Raw genomic sequence first — 24,726 nt, 5'->3', positions numbered from 1 at the left:
TGAGGATTTTTTCTGCATTATTATTTTGATAATGTAAATGCATTTCTATTTATATCAATTTATTTTTTCCATTTTATATGATTATTTTTTTAATTTACAGCAGCATTTTGCGAAAACGGGCTTTTGAAGTTATCAACGAGGTCAGAACTAGAGAACTAAACTGGAACTGAACTATTAAAGATAGTGACCAAACGCATTTATTGTGATTCGTTATTCATCTGATTGGGAAAGGGGGTGAATATAGGAGTAAGGAAAACAAATGAAGAAGATTGAAGGGATGTGGAAGTATAAAGATCGACTATAAAAAAAGCATTTGAAAATTTGAATATTGATTATATTTCTGTGAGAAAACAATAAAGTTTAGACTTACTGTTAATCTTTGTGAGATTGTTTTATAAGGACAAAGTTTGGGAAATATTGGTTGGATTAAATTGTTGCCCCAACATTGGGCCAACATTAAAACTGTCAATCTACTGACAATGGGCCAACGTCACGCCAGTGTGTTGGTGCAATGTTGCGCCGATGAGCAAAATTACATTGGGCCGATGTTATTTTCCGACATTGGGCCCACATAAATGATAACATCGGGCCAACGCTGGGCCAATATAAGCTTGCTAACTGTTATATGGTCGTTCCTAAGAATGTAATAAGCAATTTTTCCGTATCAATTTTTATTAGATAAGCTTTTTTTCAAAATAAATTACCTTGCGAACATCACCCGGAACAAAAATGCACACAAATACTATTTTAAATTTATGTGGTGCCTTTCATATCCGATTCACTCTTCTACGCAGGTTGGCTGGATAGCTTGAGGTAAATGACACTTAAAAATGATTAATTGTGGCTCTCGTGCATATTTCAGTTATTTTTAGTTTATCTAAAGCAAAATGTATGAAAGGGTACTGGGAAATTGCAGATTCACTTCATTAGTAAATCTGCCATCTATATTGCTAAGAAATCCTATATTTTCCAGTTTACCATGAATAGTGTGGGCAGTGCCCTCTGTTTGGAGCTGGAGGTAGGCCCTATTACTCCCATTTCATGATTTGGGGGTCAAAGGCCTGTATTAGACTAAGTGTATGGTAAACCCACATATCTCTGAATTTTTCATTAAAGCGTTAAATGTTAAGGTAGGGAGGACGTATTCTTTTATATGAATGCAATATACATGTATTTACCTAAATTAAATTTAGTTCATAACATGGAAGATTTATATCGTGTCCTAAATTAATCTGAGGGCACTGTATACCAAACAGGGAGTCATCAAAAAGATACTGTGTCAGATGAATGATCATCGTCAACAAATTGCTCTAGCTGTGTTTAATACAGTTTATATAACTTATCAACTTTTTTCTACATCAGCTGTTTGTTTACTAAGTTTACGTTGACGTAAGCATTTGATGTCATACCAGGACAATTCATTGAACAACCCAAAATAGCCGATGAAAAGTAGAAAGAGGTATATAATTACAACCGAAGATTGCCGAAATAGGAATAAGACATTAATTTTTAAATCCACTTGCTCTTTGGACAAGTGAATTTAAGTTCTGATTTGCCCTAATGAAAAATTAGTAGCCCCGAAAATTAGTAAATAGACATCATCATTTTTATAAACTTTATTTGAGTACCGCTAACTCACAAATGTGATGACTGGATACTGAGTACTTATTGATCGATCAGTGTATTTAGGGTACAGTGCCGTACCAGTGTCTATTGTATACCTATGCACTTCGACTGCCATTAAGCAATCAACCTTTTCTCTTTTAATAACATCCTTTATTTTTGACAGTGCTTCTTCCCTTCTCTTCCAAATTACTCACAGAGATGGCTACGAAGTCATTGTTTTATAGATTATTGTTTTTTTAAAGAATTTTTTGCATTGATTTTTGTACTTTGGCTTTTAAAAAAGGTTAGAATCAAAATAATGCATGCAGAGTTTTGCATAATCAATGTGTGTCTGTCTCAACACAATATTGATTTCTTTTTTCAAGGTTATCATGGTACTGACAAGACCTTGATCGTTATTTTCACAGGCTGTAACTTTTTCATTTGCCCAGAAGTAGATTGCAAAGAAAGAGATGAGATATTTTGAATATAAGAACCAATTTTTTTTTTTAACCGAAGCACATTCATTACTCTCAGGTTCATGGATGCATTTCAATTTTGACATATCGAGCGCCAAAGTTAAGACTTTTTAGTGGAACTTGTTATATAAAGAATGTATATTAATGATGTACACATATGCAATAGTACCTTCCAAGGTAGTAAAATGTTTACTACCTTGGAAGGTACTATAGCATGAGGAAAAAGTGAATTATGTTTACTGTAAACATAATTCACTTTTTCCTCATAGAAACATTATCAGAGATATACAAACTTTGATATGGTAGATAAAATAGGTACCGGTATATAATACATGTATACCAAGCATGTGTTTGACCAACAAATAGGAGTAAAAGCACCAAGTAATGTGACCATCCTTACCCTACACATATCAGTATCAGATTTTAGAGAGAAAAAATAAGTGATTAAGTATTCAAGAGGGAAGGAAAATCCATGATTTACAGAAAATGCCTGCTTACATGTGTCTGAGGCTTAATTGCTGAGAGCATAGCTGCTCAAATGTTACGTAAAGCAATTATAAATGTAAGATGGTCTGATGAAATATGAGATTAGAAGATACATGTAGTATGCTCAAATGCATGCTACTATTAAATGAGTGGGGTTTGTGATTTAAAAATAAGATTAGATGTCGTCATCTGTTACAGTAGAACCTCAAGACTTCAGCTTTGTACAGATATTGTTTATTCTTTAATCTTTACAGGATTAGATGTAGGGTGATTTTTCTGTGTAAAGCCAATTTAGATACTGGTGATCAATTTTAGAATTATGTGGACAATACAGTATATGTAATGTTAAGAGATAACTCATCTGATGATAATCCAGCAGCTGTTTTAACAATGGTCTGCTGGCCTATTCCTTATATTACGCGAGTACTTAATTCCGCGATTACGCTGTTTTGTATCAAATCGCGAAAATATAAAATAGCGAACACAAAGCATATATTTGAAATTATTATGGTTCCCAACTCTCAGAAAATAATGGGGAGATTTTAAAATCTGCGAGATATTGTCACTGATCAATACACCCCCTCTAAAAATTTTCGAAGAGAGTGTTTTGAGGAATTTAAGGGTATTGTGTGATTCACTTTAATATTTTTTTTTAAATTTTAAAATGGATTGGGAAATAGGCATAGCCTACAAACAGTGAAAATTATTACCCAGTACTTGTAATATATATTACATTATAAATGTATTGTCTGAAATAATTGCACAATTATGATGTAATTTTTAGGATGTAGATAATAGATAATCTTAGTGGTATAACAAAAGTCACAGGAAATAAGAACAATAAGTGCTACATACATGTATGCATAGCAATAGCTGTAGGTCTGTTGCTCCTGGTCCGAAAAAATACGGATGGACGACCTGGAGGCTACAGTTCCATACTTGTAAAAAAAAAATGCCATTTACAGCGCACAAAAACTTAAGCAGGTTTTATAGCGATTTAAGAGTTATCTTTCTTTTTTCCTTCATAACACGTCATTTTTCTATTCTGACTGAATCATCATATATATAAATACTGTTTTTGTGCATTTTCATTTATACCGGTAATTATAATTTATGAAATTTTATTTTAATAAGATTCCAAAATTGTTTTTAGCTGATACATTGTGCACTTAATCCTACCTTTAAATTGAAAACTTTTATGAATGGACTTCACATTAGAAATAAAATTTAGGTTTTATTGGAGCAATTGATCTCATTCTTTCCATCCAACATATCATGCCTTAGGGAAATACTTTGATGAGAGGAACATTTTATTCTATAGGTCAAGTTACAATGTACTCTTAATGTGTACGCAATTAGTGCTCTGCAAATAATGTACATGTATGTGTAATCATTACTGACCCATTCTCAAGACATCGGCATATCTGTGATGGTCATATCAACAGATTTGGTATATTTACCCTCAATTTTACATTGATACCTGTCATTAACTGATAAGGTTGTTATACCTGTGTGAGGTAATTCTGTCTTTTTACCTGGCCTCACAGGTAACACATAGCTGGATTTACCTGTTACCGTGCACGCTGATGTTCATAAGAGTGTCAAAATATCAAAGACAATTTTCACATTTATTTATAGCTTTATATTAAGGATAGCCGATTTTTGAATTTGCGCTCTTATTTTCTTAAGGAAACAGAAGTATTGACTGCTCGACTAGACATCAACAATATGCACCTATAGAGAGGATTTAACTTACTACCCAAAAGGATAAGGATCTACATTGGTATTTTGCATATCATAGGACCAATTACGTATCGGTATGTATTGATTGGTACCAAACTTAGATACTCTGCTAATATGTACTTGTACATGTATGTCAAGACCCTGGTTTCAGATTTCCTTTTTTCAAGCATTGAGAATGTATTGTTGTACATATAAGTACTGGGTACACTTGAGGTTTTGATCAAAGGTAGATACTGGTTTGCAATGTGTTTTATGATATATAGGTTAATTAGAAACACTTGAAATGAATCTCCTACGTTTGCTTATTAAACACAAGTTTTCACAATTTTCACCAACTGCTTTGAATATTATTGTCATTACAGTTATCCTATGCAAACCTATCACAATAAAACTAATTGTGTCTTTTCTAAATATGTGTTCAACTTTTCAACAGAACAGGTGATTATTTATCAAAGTTTAGCTTCAACTGCAGAGTGATACATATTTATATAAGAAAGATTGATTGTCGTGATCCATATCCATGTATAAACAAGCATATAGTTAAGTATTTAAGATACAGCACTAGCTCATAATATCTCATCATGTAAAAAGAATTTCCTGTTATAAAAAAAACAGAAAGTCAGGAAAAAAATACTCAGACTTTCACTCAAGTGTTTATTTAGATAAGATTAAGTGTCTTTTCAGAGTGATATTTTGCTTTCATTTTCTGTAAAATTGGCAAGGGCCAATCTTAAATTATCTGTTTTGTAGTGTTGAACTCAACAGTGACACATTTTTGTATGCACCTGTATTTACATTGGTGTGAATGACCTTATTGCACTCGCACATTTGACCACAAATCCAGCTACTCGGATCCGATATCCTGCCACATTCCATAATGTCTTTATTAGTTGACTCTCAAGAGTTTTATTTTTGACTTTGTTAAGTTCGTCCTTGATGGATTATGCGTGTGTTTGGGGGGAAGGGGGGAGGAGAAACTAGAAAGGGCTATATATAGACATTCTGAATAAATGATTATGACAATAAAAGAACGATTATGGCGAAAAAAAAATACCAGGAATCAGATAATTCTTCTTTCCGATTTCTGTCTAAGGCCCTAGATGTAATATATATACAAGAAAAGCAGGATACTGGCAGAATGCCATGTTATCTTTGATTTCAATGGAATGATTAGAAAAATGGATTCTACTTTAGTGTCACCTTGCACCTTGTAGGATAATTTTGTAGATGAATTTTTATTTTCATAAAATATATAGCAGACTTCCTTTAATGTCGCAATACTCATTTAGAATGCCTGCATTACGGATTACGTATATATATAGTGTGCAAGGTACATGAGATGTACTAAGATGTACCGGTACATTAATTTCCATATTTCTAAATGTTCCTTGTTTTCTGTGTGTAGACCATGGCCAATCTTTTTGAGAAGACGATAATTGGCGTGATAGATGTAATAGGATGTGTGTATGAACTCATTGTGTTCGTACCATATTACTTCCTATGTAAGCCCTACAAAAAGATGGAGAGATCCCAGCGGATAAAGGTTTGTCTGTCATTTATTCCTCTTGGTATATTTGTTGTGACGGAGATCCAAGTGCTATTGTTTTCTATTTTCTGATATTTTTTTAAATGAAATTTTAAGTTGAAATGTATTACACTTTTTGTTGGACTGGACTAAGTAGAACTCCGTTTCGCCAAAAGCACTTAGTGTATATCAAAGCCAAATGTTATACATTCCACAGTAACTGTTCGCACTTTTTCCCTTAGAGTAAGTCCATATCGGGCGACCCCGCAGGTCCATACCGGGCGGTGGAGGTGGGTGGAACAGGAAAGCTGGCCACCACCCTGTTTGAGGATTGCACTACCGTAGATGACCTCCTGAAGCGAGCAGTGCAGCTCTATGGCTCCTACAGGTGTCTGGGGACCAGGGACCTCCTTAGCGAGGAGGATGAGATGCAATCCAATGGCAAAATATTCAAGAAGGTGAGGACCTTTATTGGGTTTTTAAGGACCTTTGATATCTTTAGCGAAAACATTTATTAAGGGAGAACCTTAATAATGATAATCATTTGTGGGGACCTTCATTATTTTCTGTGAGGTCCTTTATAATCTTTAGTAAGGACCATATTCATTATATTTGTGAGCTAGGACCTTATTTGATTGTTGGGGTGAGGACCTTTATTTTTTGTAAGGACCTTTTAAATTATTATCTGTGAGAACTTTTTAGCTCACCGAGACGAAGTCAAGGGGAGCTTATGCTATACCCCTGGCATCTGCGGTTGCGTCGGCGTCCGGACCTGGTTAAGGTTTTTGTTGCAGGTCCTGTATCTAATCTATTACTTGTCCTATCTTCACCAAACTTGCATGGATGATGCATCTGGACTTACTTATGGACTTGAAAGACTTGGATGCTGAATCTGGGTCCTAAATTTCAGATGCTGGAGGAGGTTAAGGTTGTTGGACCAGGTTAAAGTTTTTGTTGCAGGTGCCCTTTGATAGCAATATTTTAGTTACTGCTGGTCCGTACTTCACCAAACTTGTATGGATGGTGTGTCTTATGATACTGATGCACCAGACAGGCTTGAGTGGTGAATTTGAGCTATAGGTTTCGGATGCTGGAGGAGGTTAAGGTTTTTGGAGCAGGTTAAAGTTTTTGTTGCAGGTGCCCATTGATAGCAATATCTAAGTAACTACTGGTTCTAAACTTCACCAAACTTGTATGGATGATGCGTCTTATGATACTCATGCACCTGACAAGGTTGAATGCTGAATCTGAGCAATAGGTTTGGGATGCTGGAAGAGGTTAATGTTTTTAGAGCTGGTAAAAGTTTTTGTTGCAGGTGCCCTCTGATGATTATATCTTAGTTACTACTGGTCCTAACTTCACCAAACTTGTATGGATGGTGCGTCTTATGATACTGATGCACCTGACAAGCTTAAATGCTGAATCTGAGCCATAGGTTTTGGATGCTGGAGGAGGTTAAGGTTTTTAGAGCTGGTTAAAGTTTTTTGAGCAGGTGCCATCTAATGATTATATCTTAGCTACTCCTGGTTCTAACTTCATCAAACTTGTATGGATGGTGCGTCTTACTATACTGATGCACCTGACAAGCTTGAATGCTGAATCTGAGCCATAGGTTTCGGATGCTGGAGGAGGTTAAGGTTTTAAGAGCTGGTTAAATAAAGTTTTTGAAACAGGTGCCCTCTGATGATGATATCTTGCTTATTACTTGTCCTTACTTCACCAGACTTCCATGGATGGTGCTTCTTATGATAATGATGCACCTGACAGGCTTGAACGCTGAGTCTGAGCCATAGGTTTCGGATGCTGGATATAAAGTTTTTTTGGAACAGGTCACATGTTTAATAGTTGATACATGTAGTACTATTTCAAACTTGCATAGTTGATTTAAGTGTAATATGAATGATTCGCAGAGGTAGCTTCAGATGCAGAGCTTGATCTCCATTATCAAGGTTGCTAAAAAATAAATCTTAGTTATTAAAGGTCCTAACTTCACCAAACTTGAATGGATGGTGTGTCTTATGATACAGATGCACCTGACAGCCATGGATGCTGAATCTGAGCCATAGGTTGCGGATGCTGGAGGAAGTTAAGGTTTTAATTGCTAGTGCCCTCTGATGATGATATCTTAGTTATTACTGGTCCAAACTGCACAAAACTTGCATGGATGATGCGTCTTATGATACCAATGCACCTGATGGGCTTGAATGCTGAATCTGAGCCATAGGTTTTGGATGATGGATGAGGTTTAGTTTTTTGGAACAGGTCACATGTTTTATAGATGATAGCTTGCATAGCTGATTTAACTTTATTATAAATTAAACGCAGAGGTTGCATCAGATGCAGAGCCTGATCTCCATTATCAAGGATGCTAAAGAAATCTACCACACTCAAACCTGCTCGATAGATAGATGTGTTTTTTGATAAATGATATATCATGATTCCTATGATATAGTATTGTATGATATGAAACAATATTGTTTGATATGATACAATATGATATCATATGTTATATTATAAAAAGTTACACGATACGATATGATATTGTATCAAATTTTTTGATATTATATGATAATTATGATATTGTATCATGATATTGTTATGTATAGTATTGTATATTATGATACAATATTGTATAATATTATATTGTATTTTTAATTTATTATTTTATCACATGATACAATTACATAAGATATTGCAAAATATTAAATTGTATCCAATGATACAATATTGTATATTCTATAATATTGTATCATACAATATTGTATCATATGATATTGGTTTCTGTAATATAGAAAATAAATTATATCACATGAAATTGTATATATGATATTGTAATATTATATAATATCGTATCATATGATATTGTATGATATGATATTGGTTTATATGATATATTATCTTGTTATACTTTCATGTTAAATACTGAAATCTGATTGGTTAAGACGCAGTTAATAATATTTACTATTACCCTCAGCGTTAGCAACGCACTTGGCAACGGGTAACATTAAAAAATGTTACATGCGCGAAAATTATGCGCGTACGGTTCGCTGTAGAATTCACGTTATTCCTATATAAAAGCAGTAAAATTTTCTTAAAAATTTTGAAAAAGACATTCAGTATAACAAAATAAATAGTGCCTGTTTGGGAGGATAACAGTTGAAATTGACACCCCTCGAAAACCATTGTCAACCTCCGCTTCGCGTCGGTTGACAATGGTTTTCTCGGGGTGTCAATTTCAACTGTTACCCTCCCAAACAGGCACTATTTATATAATATCACATGAAATTGTATTATATGATATTGTTATATGTATTATTGTATCATATGATACAATATGTATAATATAATAATGTATTTTATAATATTTTACTTTATCACATAATTTTGTATCATTTGATAAGATACAATGTTGGAATCAAATTATATTGTATTATATGATATAATATAATATTATGTATCAAATATGTTTCAGTGTCATACAATACAATATCATGCTATATTATACAATATAATATCATGTTTCAATGTTATGATGTATTATGTAATATGATATTGTAATATATTACTATATTGTGTTATAGTTTATGATATTGTATTATGTGATCAAATACAATGAGGTATAACACAATTCAATGTCATATCATACGTTACAATATCATATCTCATTATTGTTTATTACGGTATTTTATTGTATTATATGATATTATATAATATAAATATGACATGATGCAATATTTAATTTTATATCATTGTATTTATTAACATATGAACATATGATTATCATAAAAAAAATTATCAGATGATATACGATATTTTGTCAAAACAGAATCCATGAATATCCAAGATCATGAAGTATGATTTTCATATAAAATGATAAAGGTGGTCTTATGAAGGTGATGTCCCATAAGGGTGATGCTCCGTCTCGGTGAGCTTAGTAATCTATGATTACCTATGTTTTATCTTATTTTTGACTCAGAGGAACTTTATTACCCAGTAACATTAAATGAAACAAATGAGTAGCGGTCAGTTTAAGAATGTATGTTAGCCAGTTCTTAGTATCTGTATTCCTCTACAGTACCAATTACCTACTTACTCACTACCTCTGATACCATTTTTTTCCACAGTGACTTACAAGAATGGTACAAGTGGTATTGTCATAATTTTCTTAAGTTTTTTGAAATCGAATGCTTTGCTTATCTAGGTATTCATAAACAGTTGAATATTTTAGCAATTTTTTTTCTTTATCATGTAAACATGCATGCAATGTATTTTCTTAACATTCTTTTTAAATGTATCATTCAATTCTTCTTATTTAAATGTACTAGCTAAACTGATCAAGAAAACATATTAGTTACAGTTGTACATACAAGTCTGAATGAAGAAATGATACAATGGGCAATATCAACGGGGAAAAAAATTTACTTTTTTTAGAAACATTTTCATTATATAAAACACTCTGATATTATGAATAAATTGAAAAAGCTGTATGGACATTGATTTTGGACTTGCTGTTATCAGACTTTTTTTTCCCCCCGTAACTTGTAGGTGATTATGGGCGAATACAGATGGACCACTTATGAGGACGTGTTCACTAGGGTCACTCACTTTGGGAGTGGGCTGATGGCTCTGGGTCAGAAGCCAAAGAAGACCATCTTGATTTACTGCGAGACCAAGGCTGAGTGGATGATAGCGGCACAAGCCTGCTTCAAATTCAACTTCCCAGGTCAGCCTTCATAGAATTTATCTATTGACAGATGGATGAACAAAAACTGTTTTCTTTTATGTTTTTGCTGGAACTAAGTCAAATAATTTAAAATCGTCCAAAAATTTTAAAGATATAATTGTAAGGAATATTAAGGAAATTCATTGTACTGTAAATTGCACTTTATGATATGCTTTCTCTGATTTGCAGTAAACATAATATAATTGAAACATTTGTAAAATGTTTCTAGCTAAGTGTATATGAATAATCATAATTTTTTCATTGGGTTTGAGGAAGCGTATTTTACAATAATTATAGGTTGTGTGCAGTCATTACATTTCATATTACACTTACTACATTCATAAGCCACATGATAACATTTGCATTTTTTACAGTTGTTACTCTGTATGCCACTCTGGGTAAAGAAGCGGTTGTACATGGTGTCAACGAATCAGAAGTGACCCACATCATAGTCAGCACTCAACTCATTTCAAAATTCAAAGTAAGCATTGATATCATATTTCTTTATCATGTTCGATAAAAGATTCTTATCAGAAGCAGAATTAGAAGTGACTCTCATCAATTCCTTTCAAAATTTAAAGTAAACATTTTCATCCCGTAAAATATTATTTACTCAATGTACCAAATGCAATAATAATTTTACATAAGATATATTACACTGTCTAAGGTTTTATAAGGAGGAGCAGTTGTACTGCATTATCAATAAAAGATTTTATTATTCCTTAATTTTCTTTACTTCGGGAAAAATAACATACCCCTCTCCTTTGAATGCTTAATTTGTGACCAGGAATTGCAAAATTTTACACATCTGATTACGGGAATATGAATTGGTAAATTGCTCTCAGTAAATTGGGGAACATTGCAAATTAATGAACGTGATTGTTTATACTGCCATGACTGCATGCTTACTTTGGAAATAAGTTTGTTTTGTTTCCTGTTCACCAAAGTTGAATTGAGAAGTCAATTTTTTCGTATTCCCAGTATTTTATTATAATCATTAAAATTCTCCTTTTTTTGAAAAATTCTCGAAATTGTAGGATATAATGGGGAAAATGCCAAAAGTCACTCATCTAATATACATTGGAGATGGGAAATCCCCCAAGAAGTCTGATTACCCGGAGTCAGTACAGCTGAGGTCGATGGAGGATGTAGAGGTCATAGGCGCACAGATAGATAACTGTAAGAGGATGAACAATATTTATATCTAACAGGATGTGTTGTGGCTTTATTGATTTAATAATCTATTTTAAGAGCAAAGCTGTGGTTTTTTAGGAAGCTGTCTTTATATAAACACTGATTAATTAACTCAGTGACTCAGTATAAGCAAATTTAAACCTTTTTTTTAATAATGAACAGGATTTATGATTATAATAAAATGTGTGGTTATATACGTACCAGTATATTTGATTATAGTTCTGTACAGTCATTATTTTATGAAGTAGTTAATTCCTGGATTCAATTGTCAGAAAAATAGATGCAAGATTTTAAAATATACGAGGGTTGCTTCTCATGATTTTACTCGAATATTAACAGCCCACCTTCTATTAGGAATTTTACAGTAGTCAAGTTCAAGTTAGGAAACAATATTATTTTGATATGACACATTAAGAAATTATGATGTACCTTTATTATCATCAATATCCCAGTTTTGAAATATAATATTTTAGTCAGAAATTCACATAATTCGTAAGGTCAAATTACAAACAAACAAAATGTACAGCCATAATGATCGAGGTCATAAAAGGGTAAACTTCTATCCTGTAATGAATTCTAAATGGCTATAATATGTCTCTGGAAGGTCTCCATCCAGATATTATATCTTAAATTTTAACAGACAAACATACTGTTGGAGGCAGCTATTTTAAATCATTGCAAATCAAATATTCGTTGGTTACTTAATTTTTTATTGATGTTGGAAATTTTTGTTTTTTCAATATGGCATCAAAATGAAAAAATGCAACTTGATGTGGCTTTGCCAGAGAAACTAAATATTAATTTTTGGGGGGATTACTAGATTGATATTCATGTAATGATGCAACAAGATACATGGATTTCTTAAAAGGAAAAACTTTAATATTCACTTTCAAAATCATTGCTGTCAGCAGTTACTTTATCATATTTTATCTTCTGTGAATAATATCAGAAATAATATTTTTGGCATTAATATATATTGATACAGTAAAACTCGTTTAGTACGAACATGGATATAGCAAATTCTCGAATATAGCGAAGTGTTTTTGAATCCCTGGTAAAATTCTTAACAAATCTTAGCAAAATTTTACGGTTATAACGAATTCAGATATAACGAATTTACGGATATAGCGAACTCATTTTGAGTCCTGTAGAAGTAAATAATAACGAAATGTAACACTTTTATAACGAATTTAACAGTTAAAAAAGATTGCACTACCATTTAACTTATAATTTGATCAAATTTAATTTCCTAAATATTTTTCAATTCATAATCCGATTATCAAAGGTACCAAAGTAATGTATTTTCATTTTAAGCCTCTATTAACATAATTATAGTCCAGTCAAAGAAACATGTATATAGTGAATTCACTATGATAGTTATTATTATGAATTCGTTATATGGATATAATGAATTATGGATATAACGAAGTAAATCCATTGGTCCCTAGGACTTCGCTATAACCGAGTTTTACTGTACCATGATACAATAAGATACAATCATGCATTTCTTTAAAGAAAAAACTTTAATGTTTGTTAATTGTCAAAACCATTTGCTGTCGATGTCATTTACTTATCATATTTGATCTTTGAACAGTACGCACTCCTGTGGCCAAACCATCCCCTGACGATCTCGCTGTGATAATGTATACCAGTGGGTCTACTGGGGTCCCAAAAGGTGAACACATTTTTTTTTTTTTTTTTGGTAACAAAAATCTCTAATATATATATTTAAATTGATAAATATATTAATTTTTTGAATACTGGTTTTTCCTACTAAGATCGAGTTAAATAAATACTATTTTTCACTCTTACACTTTACATACACCGGTAAATATACTCAATGTTAATGAAATGTTTCAAAAATGTACATTGACTTTTACTTGTATATAAAACCAATGTATATTGTAATAAATGTTTGGATCCAACTCACTTGGCATATCCATGGCATATTATATAATAATGTGTAAGATACCCAAGTTTGACTGTGCATGTACATATAGTTGGATCACCATCACTTGCCAAGGGTGGTGAGATTTGTATCTCCTCTAAAGCAAAATGAGGAGTGATGTTTTCACCCTCAGTTGCTTTGTGAAAATAGCTACTGTAGAAGCAGAAATATTTGTCGAGGATTTAATTTCGTTATTTTCGTTGGCAGTAGAAATCAACGAAATTAAATCCATGACAAATTTTTAACCAAAGTAATAATGAATACAAAGATATTATGATGTGACGAAATTAAATGCCATCGAATTTTATTTGGTTAAAAAACAACGAAATTTTGACCCAACGAAAATATGTGCTTCTACAGTATGTGTTTTCATGAAGATTCAAATTAATTCCAGGTGTGCTGATTACACACAAGAATCTGATGTCTGGAATGGCTGGCCAGTGTCAGAAGATTCAAAATCTGGGGTAGGTATAGAGCTTATTGTAATAAAAGGAAGGAAACTGTATGTAGGGTTATTTTTGCCCCATGTTATTTTGCCTTTTACGTAGGTGCTAACTGTTTTGTTCTGTCTTGAATTCGACCAGATACAATTATGTTAAAAGAAAAATAGCTTGAGAATTGGAATTTGCCAATTCACTAGCAGAAAAGAGCAAAAGGGGCAAAATTCAAACGGGAGTGAATATTTCCCTGTATACTGTATTTTTATGAAAAAAAAAAGTTGGTTTTGACTTAGTATTTGCAAGGCATTACAATGCTCTCATTTCTTTTCGTTTTCTTTTTTATTTAGTCCAAAAGATGTATATGTGGGTTATCTTCCCTTAGCCCATGTCCTTGAACTTGGGGCAGGTAAAAAATGATTAAGATTTTAAAATTTTTATTTAATTAAAAAATAAGAAGTAAGCTTTATCTGCAACATTTTTTGCAATTCTGTAGGAAATGGTTTGTATATAAAGTGATGTACTTCAACTTAGAGTTGACTTTATTGAATTTTTATATGTACTAATTAACATGGCATGGAGAAAATTATGAAACTCACCACCACGTAAGTACAATGAAACGCAGTTCTTTAGTAAATGACAAGGGTATTTTTGTCTCTGCTGTAGAAATCAGCTGTTTGGCCCACGGAACGTGCATCGGTTACTCTTCTCCTCTGACTTTAACAGATAACGTAAGGTTTGAAAGTGTCTGACAGTACTTATGGCAACACAAATATGTACAACTTTTAGTAATTTTATATACTGGTACCCGGTTTTTATCCAATGAAAGTATTATTTCCTTATTTTCTTGTCTTGTTTCGTTTTGATTGATGTACAAAATTTTGCTGGTTACTGGTAATATTTGTATGATGAATTCTTGCTTCAACATTGTAGTCCAGCAAAATCAAGAAAGGAAGTAAGGGCGACCTTTCTGTACTGAAGCCTACTCTCATGGCAGCTGTTCCGGTAAGAAAGTCTTCCCACAGTAATAAAAGTTATCAATATCTGTTTTATGGTTAAAGGAACAAAATTATATAACTTTAATAAAAATAGACAGTTATTGATTTGTTACTTTTTTTGCCTTGACATGTAATTTGACAACTGTTGTCTCTATTTATGAAAGGAGTATTATCAATATATGGAGCAACATAAGTAATCTGAAATAAAATACGGAAGAGAAGATGTACCGGTATGTCATTTCTTTATATTAAAATTACAACAAATTTCAGATGATAATGGACAGACTGTACAAGGGAGTGTGGGAGAAAGTCAACATGGGAGGTTCCTTCAGCCGAGCTCTGTTTGAGTGGGCGTATGATTACAAGAAGAAGAGGATAGAGAATGGCTACACTACTCCTCTACTGGACAAGTAAGTCATCATGCCTCTGAGAACTTTACTGCTTTCAGATTTTTTGACGCGAATTCTATGGTGAACCGTACACGCATAACTTATGCGCATGTTACAATTCGTTTTATTATACTTTCATGTTAAATACTGAAATCTGATTGGCTTAGACGCAGTTGATAAACCCTTCTATCACCCTCAGCGATAGCAACGCACTTGGCAACGGGTAACACAAAAAAATGTTACATGCGTGTAAATTATGCGCGTACGGTTTGCCGTAGAATTCACGTCATTCCTAAAGGGGTCAGTTATGCGTTTGAAGTAATGCGAACAAATAAAGAGTTATTAAAGCGTGCGCCTGAGTATGATTGATTAAAGGAAACAAACGACGGAAAAACATGTTCGCAAATGTGGAAGAGCCCAAATTGCTAAATTGTTGGATGAGAAAGACTCTGTTAACACTAAACGTACTATTAAGAGGTCTGTCAATCTATTGCGCACCTTCCTGATTGAAAAAAAAGAGGAAGCGGGGAATTCGAGGGTCTATCCAAGCAAGAACTCAACGAGAATATTATTAAATAAGACATTCAGTATAATAAAATAAGTAGTGCCTGTTTGGGAGGGTAACAGTTGAAATTGACACCCCTCGAAAACCATGGTTTTCTCGGGGTGTCAATTTCAACTGTTACCCTCCCAATCAGGCACTATTTATATAGTGTTACCCAATGCGGATTATAAACTGCATCTAAACCAATCAGATTTCAGTAACTAACATCGAAGTTTGATGATATTATTTTTCCCTCACAGATACATCTTCTCCAAGGTGTCCCTGGTGCTGGGAGGGAGGGTCAGGATGATGCTGAGCGGGGGAGCCCCCCTGTCGGAGAAGACCCAGCGCTTCATGAACATCTGCTTCCGCTGCCCAGTTCTGCAGGGGTACGGCCTGACTGAAACCTGTGGGGCAGGGACTATTCAAGAAGGTATGCACAGTCTGGTATTTACACATAACACTAACGCCAAAAAAAAAATTGTTTCAGTTAATTTCTCAGGCATTGCTGCATTGTGTTAATAGCTGCCATTAATTTTATTGCCATTGAAAAAAGGGAATAATCAATTGATATTTTCATTAAAGGGGAATAATCAATTATTATTTTACTAATAAAAGTGCTCTCCAGTTTTATAGACCTCCCCTGTTATAACATTAATTTAGGTGAAAGCTTTTAAAGTTTTGCTGTATTTAGCTGATATACAGGGTTGTTTTTGTATCTTTAATAAGTTGATGACTTGTCCACTGGTAGAGTAGGAGCACCTTTGATCTGCAACGAGCTTCGTCTCCGAGATTGGCCAGAAGGTATGTTTTTGTTGGTCAATAATTGTATCTTTTAGGTCAATTAACAACAGTTGCTATTAATTGTCATGAAATTAATGAAGTATCAGTGTACACCATTACAAATTTTCCAAGCTTCAGTATTAAGTAATACATAGATGTACAATAGGTCTGATTATTAAAACTTTTTTGAAAATTTTCCTTTTTTTTTTAATCATATTTATAACTTTGGTAGAATGGATAAAAGGCACTTGATGATAATTCACAACCATTTTTGTTACAGTGAATTTGGCTTTAGGTAAAAATTTATATGTATGCCCCCTTGTTAAAAGTCTTTTCTCTTGATTGAAGAGTCCTTTCTAAACATCCAGTGGTACATGTAGTATTCACAGTTAAAATCTCACTTCTCATACTCTTTTTATGACTTATTATGATACTAGGAAACTACACCTCAAAGGACAAGCCTTGCCCACGTGGAGAAATACTGTTGGGAGGCGGTAACATTGTACAAGGCTACCACAAAATGCCGGAGAAGACCAAGGAAGACTTTACGGACATTGATGGAACCTGGTACTTCTGCTCCGGAGACATCGGACAGATTGATCCAGACGGTTGTTTGAGAGTTATTGGTAGGTATCTGGAGTTAGGGGTGAGATCAATGATTAATGTCAACTAAAAACCTACTGGTAATATTTCATTAAGTTTGGGCAAGTGGGGGTTAAAGAGTCTCACAAGATAATGTCATCAGGCATCAGTAATTACATACTTCAGTCGTATTAATTCCACGGTGTTAAAATTTCACGATTTCTAATAAAGTACCAATCGCGATGGTTTTAATTTCACGCTGCTTGAAAATCAATTGATCAGAATATAAACATTGAAACGTTTTTGAGAACTAATGATAGAATTCACGATGGGTTTAATTTCGTGGGAAAATATTAAATCGCGAATATAGTGGAATTAAAACCATCGTGATTATTTGCTAATCTACAGTATTTAATGTTTTATTTTATGCTCCATCATACAGATCGAAAGAAAGACCTTGTGAAACTCCAGGGTGGAGAGTATGTGGCTGTCGGCCAGGTGGAAACTGTTCTAAAGATGGTGCCCATCGTGGAGCAGATCTACATCCATGCCGACAGTAACCACGAATTCACAGTCGTGTTTATAGTCCCCAGCACCAAACACTTGGAAGACCTAGCAGAGAGCCTCGGGGTCAGTGGAGAGCTTGAGGACTTGTGTAAAGACAAGAAAGTGGAAAGTGAAGTCCTCAAAAAGCTGACAGAAAGTGGAATAAAGGGTGAGAATTGATGGGTCATATCTCGTGATAAACATATGATGGAAGTTAGAAGAATATATTTTGGTATAAAAAAGTGCCTCTATCCATCTGAATCTATGTCGGTCAACAACTTGAAGATTCAGATGATACTATTTTAGGCGGAATGATCATAAATGATACGCATATTGCTTATGGCAAGATAGAGAACAGTTAGTTACAAGGTCATAGGTCAAGGCCAAGGTCACCACAACCTTAGCCTTCAATTGATTTAGGCAACAACAAAAAAGTCCAAAAGTTGGGTGTTGCTGAAAAAATCACCTTTCACATGACTGTATAATATGCACCCGAAAAAAACAAAGAAATTTTCAATGGAGATTTTTGAAAGTCATTCATGTGTGTACCAGTACCTTAAAAATGTATGTCACAGCTATTTCTTTTTAATATACCTGACTGTATAAGCCTCTCTATATTACAGGAGACTTGGAGAGATTCTCTCTGCCCAGGAAAATCAAGATATGCCCTGAACCATGGATGCCCGAGTCTGGACTAGTCACAGACTCATTCAAAGTCAAACGGAAAAACTTTGTTGAGCATTATAAGAAAGACATTGAAGAAATGTACAAGAAGTAAATCAAGTGAACACCCCTAAACACTGTGGATTTCTAATTAAACGCAAGGAATATTACAATTACATCATAAAACTGAGAAGCATTCCTTGTAGATTTTAAAATCTTGCTATTTGTGAAATATGTGAAATTAAAACAAAAGTTGAGTTTGAGCGATGTTATATTCTCGCTATTTGATACACAATGGGTGTGATCGTGGAATGAAGTACTTCCATAAAACAAGGAATATGTAAGGATATCAAATGTCTACATGCCTCTGCCAACCTATATATGTTATTTGATGTTAAATATTTGTGTATGCAGGTGCTTTTTAAAGTCTTATACCAGTATTGACTTTTACATTTCCAGTACCAAGCCAGTTTTAATCAACATATGTATATACTTAATAGATCTCTCTTGCCTAGAACAATTAAATTGTCTTAAATTTCTCTAGAACAGGGTGCATTTTTATATTCTCTAAACTGTTTAATAACAAAAGGGTCCTCGACATCCTTTTTATGTATATCACAACATGGTGATAGAAATCCCAGATACTGTGTGAACTTTAAATTTGTTTTTATGAATCTTTAAAAGTGAACCCCCCCCCCCCCCCAAAAAAAAAAAATTAAACCTTTTTTCTATCATTTTTAAGCCGAAAGCATGCTAGAAATCCAAATCACTAAGAAATATAGAAATTTGGGCTTGCATTCAAAGTTTTTCTCACTTGGTGGATTGAAGGTCCCTTTAACATAACAAGACAGCATGAAGGAATTCCCAATGTATACAATCTGCTCCTTGGCCAAGTTCAATAACTTTTAAATCTGGGATTTATCTGGTTATCCATGATATTGATTGATAAAAATATGATTTTATGTTACAATTCAAAATGTGTTGAAGTCTTTTGAAAAGTGTCTTTATTACATGATAGTTGAAATGAATTTTCTGTTACAGTGTATATTTTTTATGTAATATATTACAAATTGAGATATTTGATTTTGAGTCATTTAAATTTTTGAATTAAGACTAAAAAGATTCATTCTTTTATATACTGGGTATACTGGAATTTATAATATATAATATTAATCAGTCAGATATCGATGTACTGTATAATTGGCAGTAAATTCAAATCTTTGCATCACTCCATCTTAGTTGTGAAGTGGCCATATTAAACTATCCTGTTGTGATAAGACTGAATAAATTAGAGAATTATTTAATTAAAGGCAATAGCACTAATATTCTTTTGTCAGTTTTGTGTTATAAATGTTGAAGCTAAGTGCCATGACTTTTGTACATAATACAATTTCTGTTTTTGATAAGTTTTAATTAATTGTTAATTTTAATTTTAATATAATTGTGCCATTTTCCTATTGGAAATGCAGTTGTTTTCTGTGTAAATTGTCATTTACTTAATTCAAATGTATATTAAACTGGAGAAAGAAGTTATAAAATCTGCTCACTGGAATGATGAAATTTTCAACTTAGTACAAGTATGCTGTTTATACTGTATTAGAAAGAAGACTAATTCATGTATGGTACTTGTATATATTTTAGCATATAATTGCATGGATAGATTTAAGCATTATTAACTGACAGTGCAAAAAAATTGTCTTCAAAATTGAAAAACATTTTATTATAGTAAAGTATACATTAATGTATATTGAGAATTAATATTTAAAAAATACAAGTTAGATTAAAGATGTATAAATCTCAAGTATATATATACACCATTTCAAAATATCAATTCAAAGCTATCGTAATTAACTATTCCCAGAAATTTGATAATATGCAGTATATCTGGTAATTTTCGCGATTTTCCAATTTTTGCTTTTATTCAGAATCTCTTTTAAATAGCAAATTCTTGAATATGCAAAAATAATGTTCTGCATTGTTTCCAATAAAAAACATTTTAAATGGCAAAAAAGAATGACGCAAATTAAAAATGCTAACCCAGAAAAACATGCAAAAAAAATTCATCTCTGTTAAGCCCCATTGCCCCTTTAAGCATCTGAGAATCTACAACTCATCGCTCCTTATCATTTTTTTTAAACAAAATGAGGTTCAGAAATACATTTTGTTACAAATCAATGGAAAGTTTTCAAATTGGATTTTTATTTCTGATTAATTTTCGGCATTTAAATGAGGAATAAAATAAAAATTCCAACTCTTGACTTTACATGTACCATGCATACTCATTTTTAAAGAAATTCTCTTACAGTTAAGGGCACTAAATGGGGACAATATGGTGTATATTTTGTAGTGTTGTTATTGCAGTTTTATGATGTATATCATTTATATATATGTCAAGTGATTTGCAACATTCTGTCTGATGGAATAAATACAGATTGCTTAAATGCCTTGTTTTCATTTACCTACACCATATTAAAATTAATAAAACAATTTATTGTAATGCTTTTATCAGAAACAAAAATCATAAGAATGAGCATTTAGAGGATATCCACATACATTCCAGAGTACCATATTCGTTTTTTGGTGAGAATATTAGATCTCAAATTTTCATTACCGGTACTTTTTGACTGAAATGTTAGAGAGATTCCAGAGTACCATATTCTTTTCTAAATGAGAATATTAAAACTCTAATTTCCCTTACTTTTCAACTGAAATAGTACTTCCCTTCTTCAACATGGCAATAAATTTAATGTGGCAGTAGTTGACTTTATAAAGACATTTTTTATGTGGGTCAGCTTTTGTCTCTCAGCAACGAGCTCGGCTGACAACGGGATTGTTCTATTTATGTATATAAAAGCTCTTTAGCAATATACTTCTGTCAGATGAATATTGTTGCTCATGTGAGTGATGCGAGACAAAAGGGTCTCTTGTTTAAAGTCATTGTTTGAAAAGGAACACTCACTGACTGCTTAAACATTGGCAAACTCACTAAACATACAAACTAAGCGAATACAAAATCTAACCACCTGGAAGTGTCCCCTCCTACTATGGTCACCGTCTTTTGTTTAAAATATAAGGGTAGTGATGAAAGTGATTTGAGATACATGTACCACATCACAGTGGTATTGAAGACACATATTACATACAGATACATAGGTATGTTAACATACAAATGTCATTGTTATTGCTGAGTGATTACCAAAGTCATCTTCATTTCATGAGGGGGCCACAATAAATCATTGCTCTCAAAAACTGTCAAAAAAAATTTAAATTGTTTTTGCTTTTCTACGTTTTTATTCAGTTTCTTTAAAACATCAATTAGACATATTTGTTACAGATTAAAGAAAAAAAACCCATTCATTCAATTATTTACATCTTCATTTTTAATTGTGTACCATACCAGTTGCACATTGATATCAGTTTACTACATGACTGAGATCAAGCACGTGAAATATGAACAACATCCAAACTTCCATAAATTTGAATGTATCTGATTTTCATAATGAAACAAAATTCTAATATTCAAATGTATACATATACAGAAAATATCTTAAATAAAATTCATTTTTTGAGTTTTGCATGTTGTACATGTTGTAAGCACTTGTGATAAACAAAATTGAGAGACACACTATAACTGGATGTTAACTTTCGGAATGAATACAGTGAATAAATAATTTTTTTATTTTACAACTGTTTCTTAAACTTTTAGACAGTTTGTCCATCAGTCAACATTCACATAATACATACAGCACATCAAGGCAAGCACTCCACATTTAAGATCAATGAAGGATATTCCCTTGTACACATACAAGTAGCTGCCACATGGAAACACATTAAGTGAGATCCTCGCCACTGCCCACTCCTTTACAAGAGTTGCAACGGGCTTTAACCCTCACAATGAACAGGTCGTAGTTCCATTCCGTTCTGTTCAGTGTTGCTCACTCATCTGCAATAGATCTGACTGGGTCAGTTGTTGTCGATGAGCCACAGGCTCAGCTGTCAATCGTTCCAAGTCGCTCAGTCGACTTCGGATGTGGTCAACACGGTGGTAGGCCAATAGAAGATCTTTCTGTGGGGCGTATGAGGACCCTTCATGTGGTTGTCCTATTGAGAGAAAAATTTCAGTGCAATGTTGTGAAGTTATTCCCACAGCTTCCAAAAATGAGCAATTTTACATTGTTTCAATGATGAGAACTAGCAAAAATTAAAATTTCATAAATGGGAAAATAAAATATTGGAAATACTTTGGTTTCATCTATATTTGTTATGCACCAATTTTTCTTGATTTCGTTGTTGAGTTGATCCACGAAAGTTTAATGTCCAACGAAGTCCAATTTCTTATAACGTAATGAATTGATAGGTGCAATGAGCATGAATTTACGTATCATTGAAATTTTGATTGTCACAAAATCCACAAAAATATTAATGAAATCAGTAACAGGAATGGGGGGGGGGGGGGGGGGTCAGGAATTTTACGATGTGAATTTGAAAAATTTGAATTTTCCAGAGGAGGTCCAGAACCAACCTCCTCCCCCCTCCCCCTACCCACTAGATCCATGCACGAGTAATAACTAATTCCAACAAAAAAAACTCTTCAATGGGTAGCTCACCTCCTTACTTCAAAATTTAAAAAAAAAAAATGAAATCCCTGTATTCTACAAGTAGTTCCAACAAAAAGCTAAGGTCCCATTATTAACCCACTTCACTATAAATGTACATGTATTTCATATTACAAAAAGCAAAGTTTTTTTTCTTCAAAAAATTGATTTTAAATAAGCAGAATCTAATTAGTAATCATTTAGATAGGGACTTTCTTTCATTAAAGGTACTTACAAGATGTCATTATAATTTTTCTTTTGTTTTTCTTTCATTTCTTCTTTTTTAAAGAGTTCATTTTCAATGTTTTCATGTGTGTATACTATATACACTGGATTACATGCATGCATACAAACAGTAGTTTAAACTTTATACCTGTAGAAACTTGAGTTAAGTAGTTGATATGTCCTGTTAATTTTTTCTCAACTTCTACTAGTGTTTTAATGAATGTTGTGGTGTGGGATTCAACATTTTTCATCACTGGTTTATCTTTGGATAATTCTTGAAGAGCAGATCCTACAGAAAAATAAACAAATGTACAACATCTAAAATATAAGTAAGAGGCTCATGGGCCATATTGCTCACTGGAGCAACATTAGTCATAGCTGATCAAATCAGTTTTATGGTATCAAATAACAAAATATCTTGAAAACAATTTCCTTCTAATTCTTTATATATGTTCATGTTTAACATCAAGCCCCCTTAGTTATTTCAGTTTTTGCAGAAGCTACATTTAGATGCTTCCAAATATTCGGTTCCACCTTTTTCTAGCAAAATGGTTTTAGAGAAGCTTTTTTTTAAAGATAATTTAATCAAATCTTTAATAATTTTAAATGATCATCCTTTATAGATGAGTTTGAAAAACTGTAAAAAACTTTGAACTTTGAAAAAAGTTCAGTTTGAAAAACTGGATCCCATTCATATAGGGCAAAGGATGCTTTGAGTCAAACTTCGTAGAGGATGGCCCAGTGGCATTGAATATTTTAAGAGATGAACTACACGTGTAACAAGTCTAAGATGACAAAAACAAAAGAAAACGGAATTTTCAGAAAAGCTTACTCAAGCCCTTGGCTAAGGTGAGCCATAAAAATTTTTTTTTTTTACTGTCAGTACATACATGTATTTCGAATTTCCTATGCAATATGGTTTTTACCTAATATTGAATTGTTCAAACGGCCATGTCCGTGACACATAGAAACCAAATGAATATCATCTATCTTTACCTGCACTTTGAATGGCACTTATCACATCACTTTCAACTGTCTCTAGTTGTTTCAGTCGATCAACAGTGGACGATGCCGCTGAACTTCCAGCCATTTTTTAGGTCATTCGGAATATCCTCGGTTATTTTCCTCTTTCATAAGGGAAAGCAAAGAAAGTTAATCCGAATGCTTTCTGAACCCGATGTAAATGGAAAGGATGTTAAATTCTCAATATTGGCGGAGCAGAGAGTACTGAGTGAGATAAGCTTATACCTAGCTTGCATTT

General features: G+C 33.0%; 2 protein-coding genes across 2 annotated transcripts; one reads left to right on the top strand and one right to left on the bottom strand.

Moving 5' to 3' along the window:
• Positions 1-718: 718 nt before the first annotated feature.
• LOC105342925 (long-chain-fatty-acid--CoA ligase 4) lies at positions 719-19,060 on the top strand. Its single transcript, XM_011450049.4, has 18 exons — positions 719-813; positions 4,260-4,387; positions 5,719-5,856; positions 6,081-6,296; positions 10,384-10,561; positions 10,936-11,042; positions 11,599-11,740; positions 13,350-13,430; positions 14,098-14,167; positions 14,491-14,549; positions 14,807-14,871; positions 15,074-15,145; positions 15,409-15,548; positions 16,332-16,504; positions 16,801-16,875; positions 17,292-17,480; positions 17,879-18,151; positions 18,606-19,060. The coding sequence occupies exons 3-18, from the start codon at positions 5,722-5,724 to the stop codon at positions 18,758-18,760; spliced, it is 2,130 nt and encodes a 709-aa protein (XP_011448351.1). The 5' UTR covers positions 719-813; positions 4,260-4,387; positions 5,719-5,721; the 3' UTR covers positions 18,761-19,060.
• Positions 19,061-20,704: 1,644 nt separating this feature from the next.
• Positions 20,705-24,688, bottom strand: LOC105344744 (mediator of RNA polymerase II transcription subunit 11). The gene is made up of 3 exons (XM_011452616.3): positions 24,462-24,688; positions 23,614-23,754; positions 20,705-22,746 (listed from the first exon to the last, which is right to left on the bottom strand). Exons 1-3 carry the CDS (start codon positions 24,553-24,555, stop codon positions 22,571-22,573), a joined length of 411 nt encoding a protein of 136 aa, XP_011450918.3. The 5' UTR covers positions 24,556-24,688; the 3' UTR covers positions 20,705-22,570.
• Positions 24,689-24,726: the final 38 nt, after the last annotated feature.

This window comes from Magallana gigas, chromosome 8 (assembly GCF_963853765.1).
Source record: "Magallana gigas chromosome 8, xbMagGiga1.1, whole genome shotgun sequence".
Lineage (NCBI taxonomy): Eukaryota > Metazoa > Mollusca > Bivalvia > Ostreida > Ostreidae > Magallana > Magallana gigas.
The sequence above is the reverse complement of the archived record's forward strand: the minus strand, read 5'-3'. Positions and strand labels throughout refer to the sequence as shown.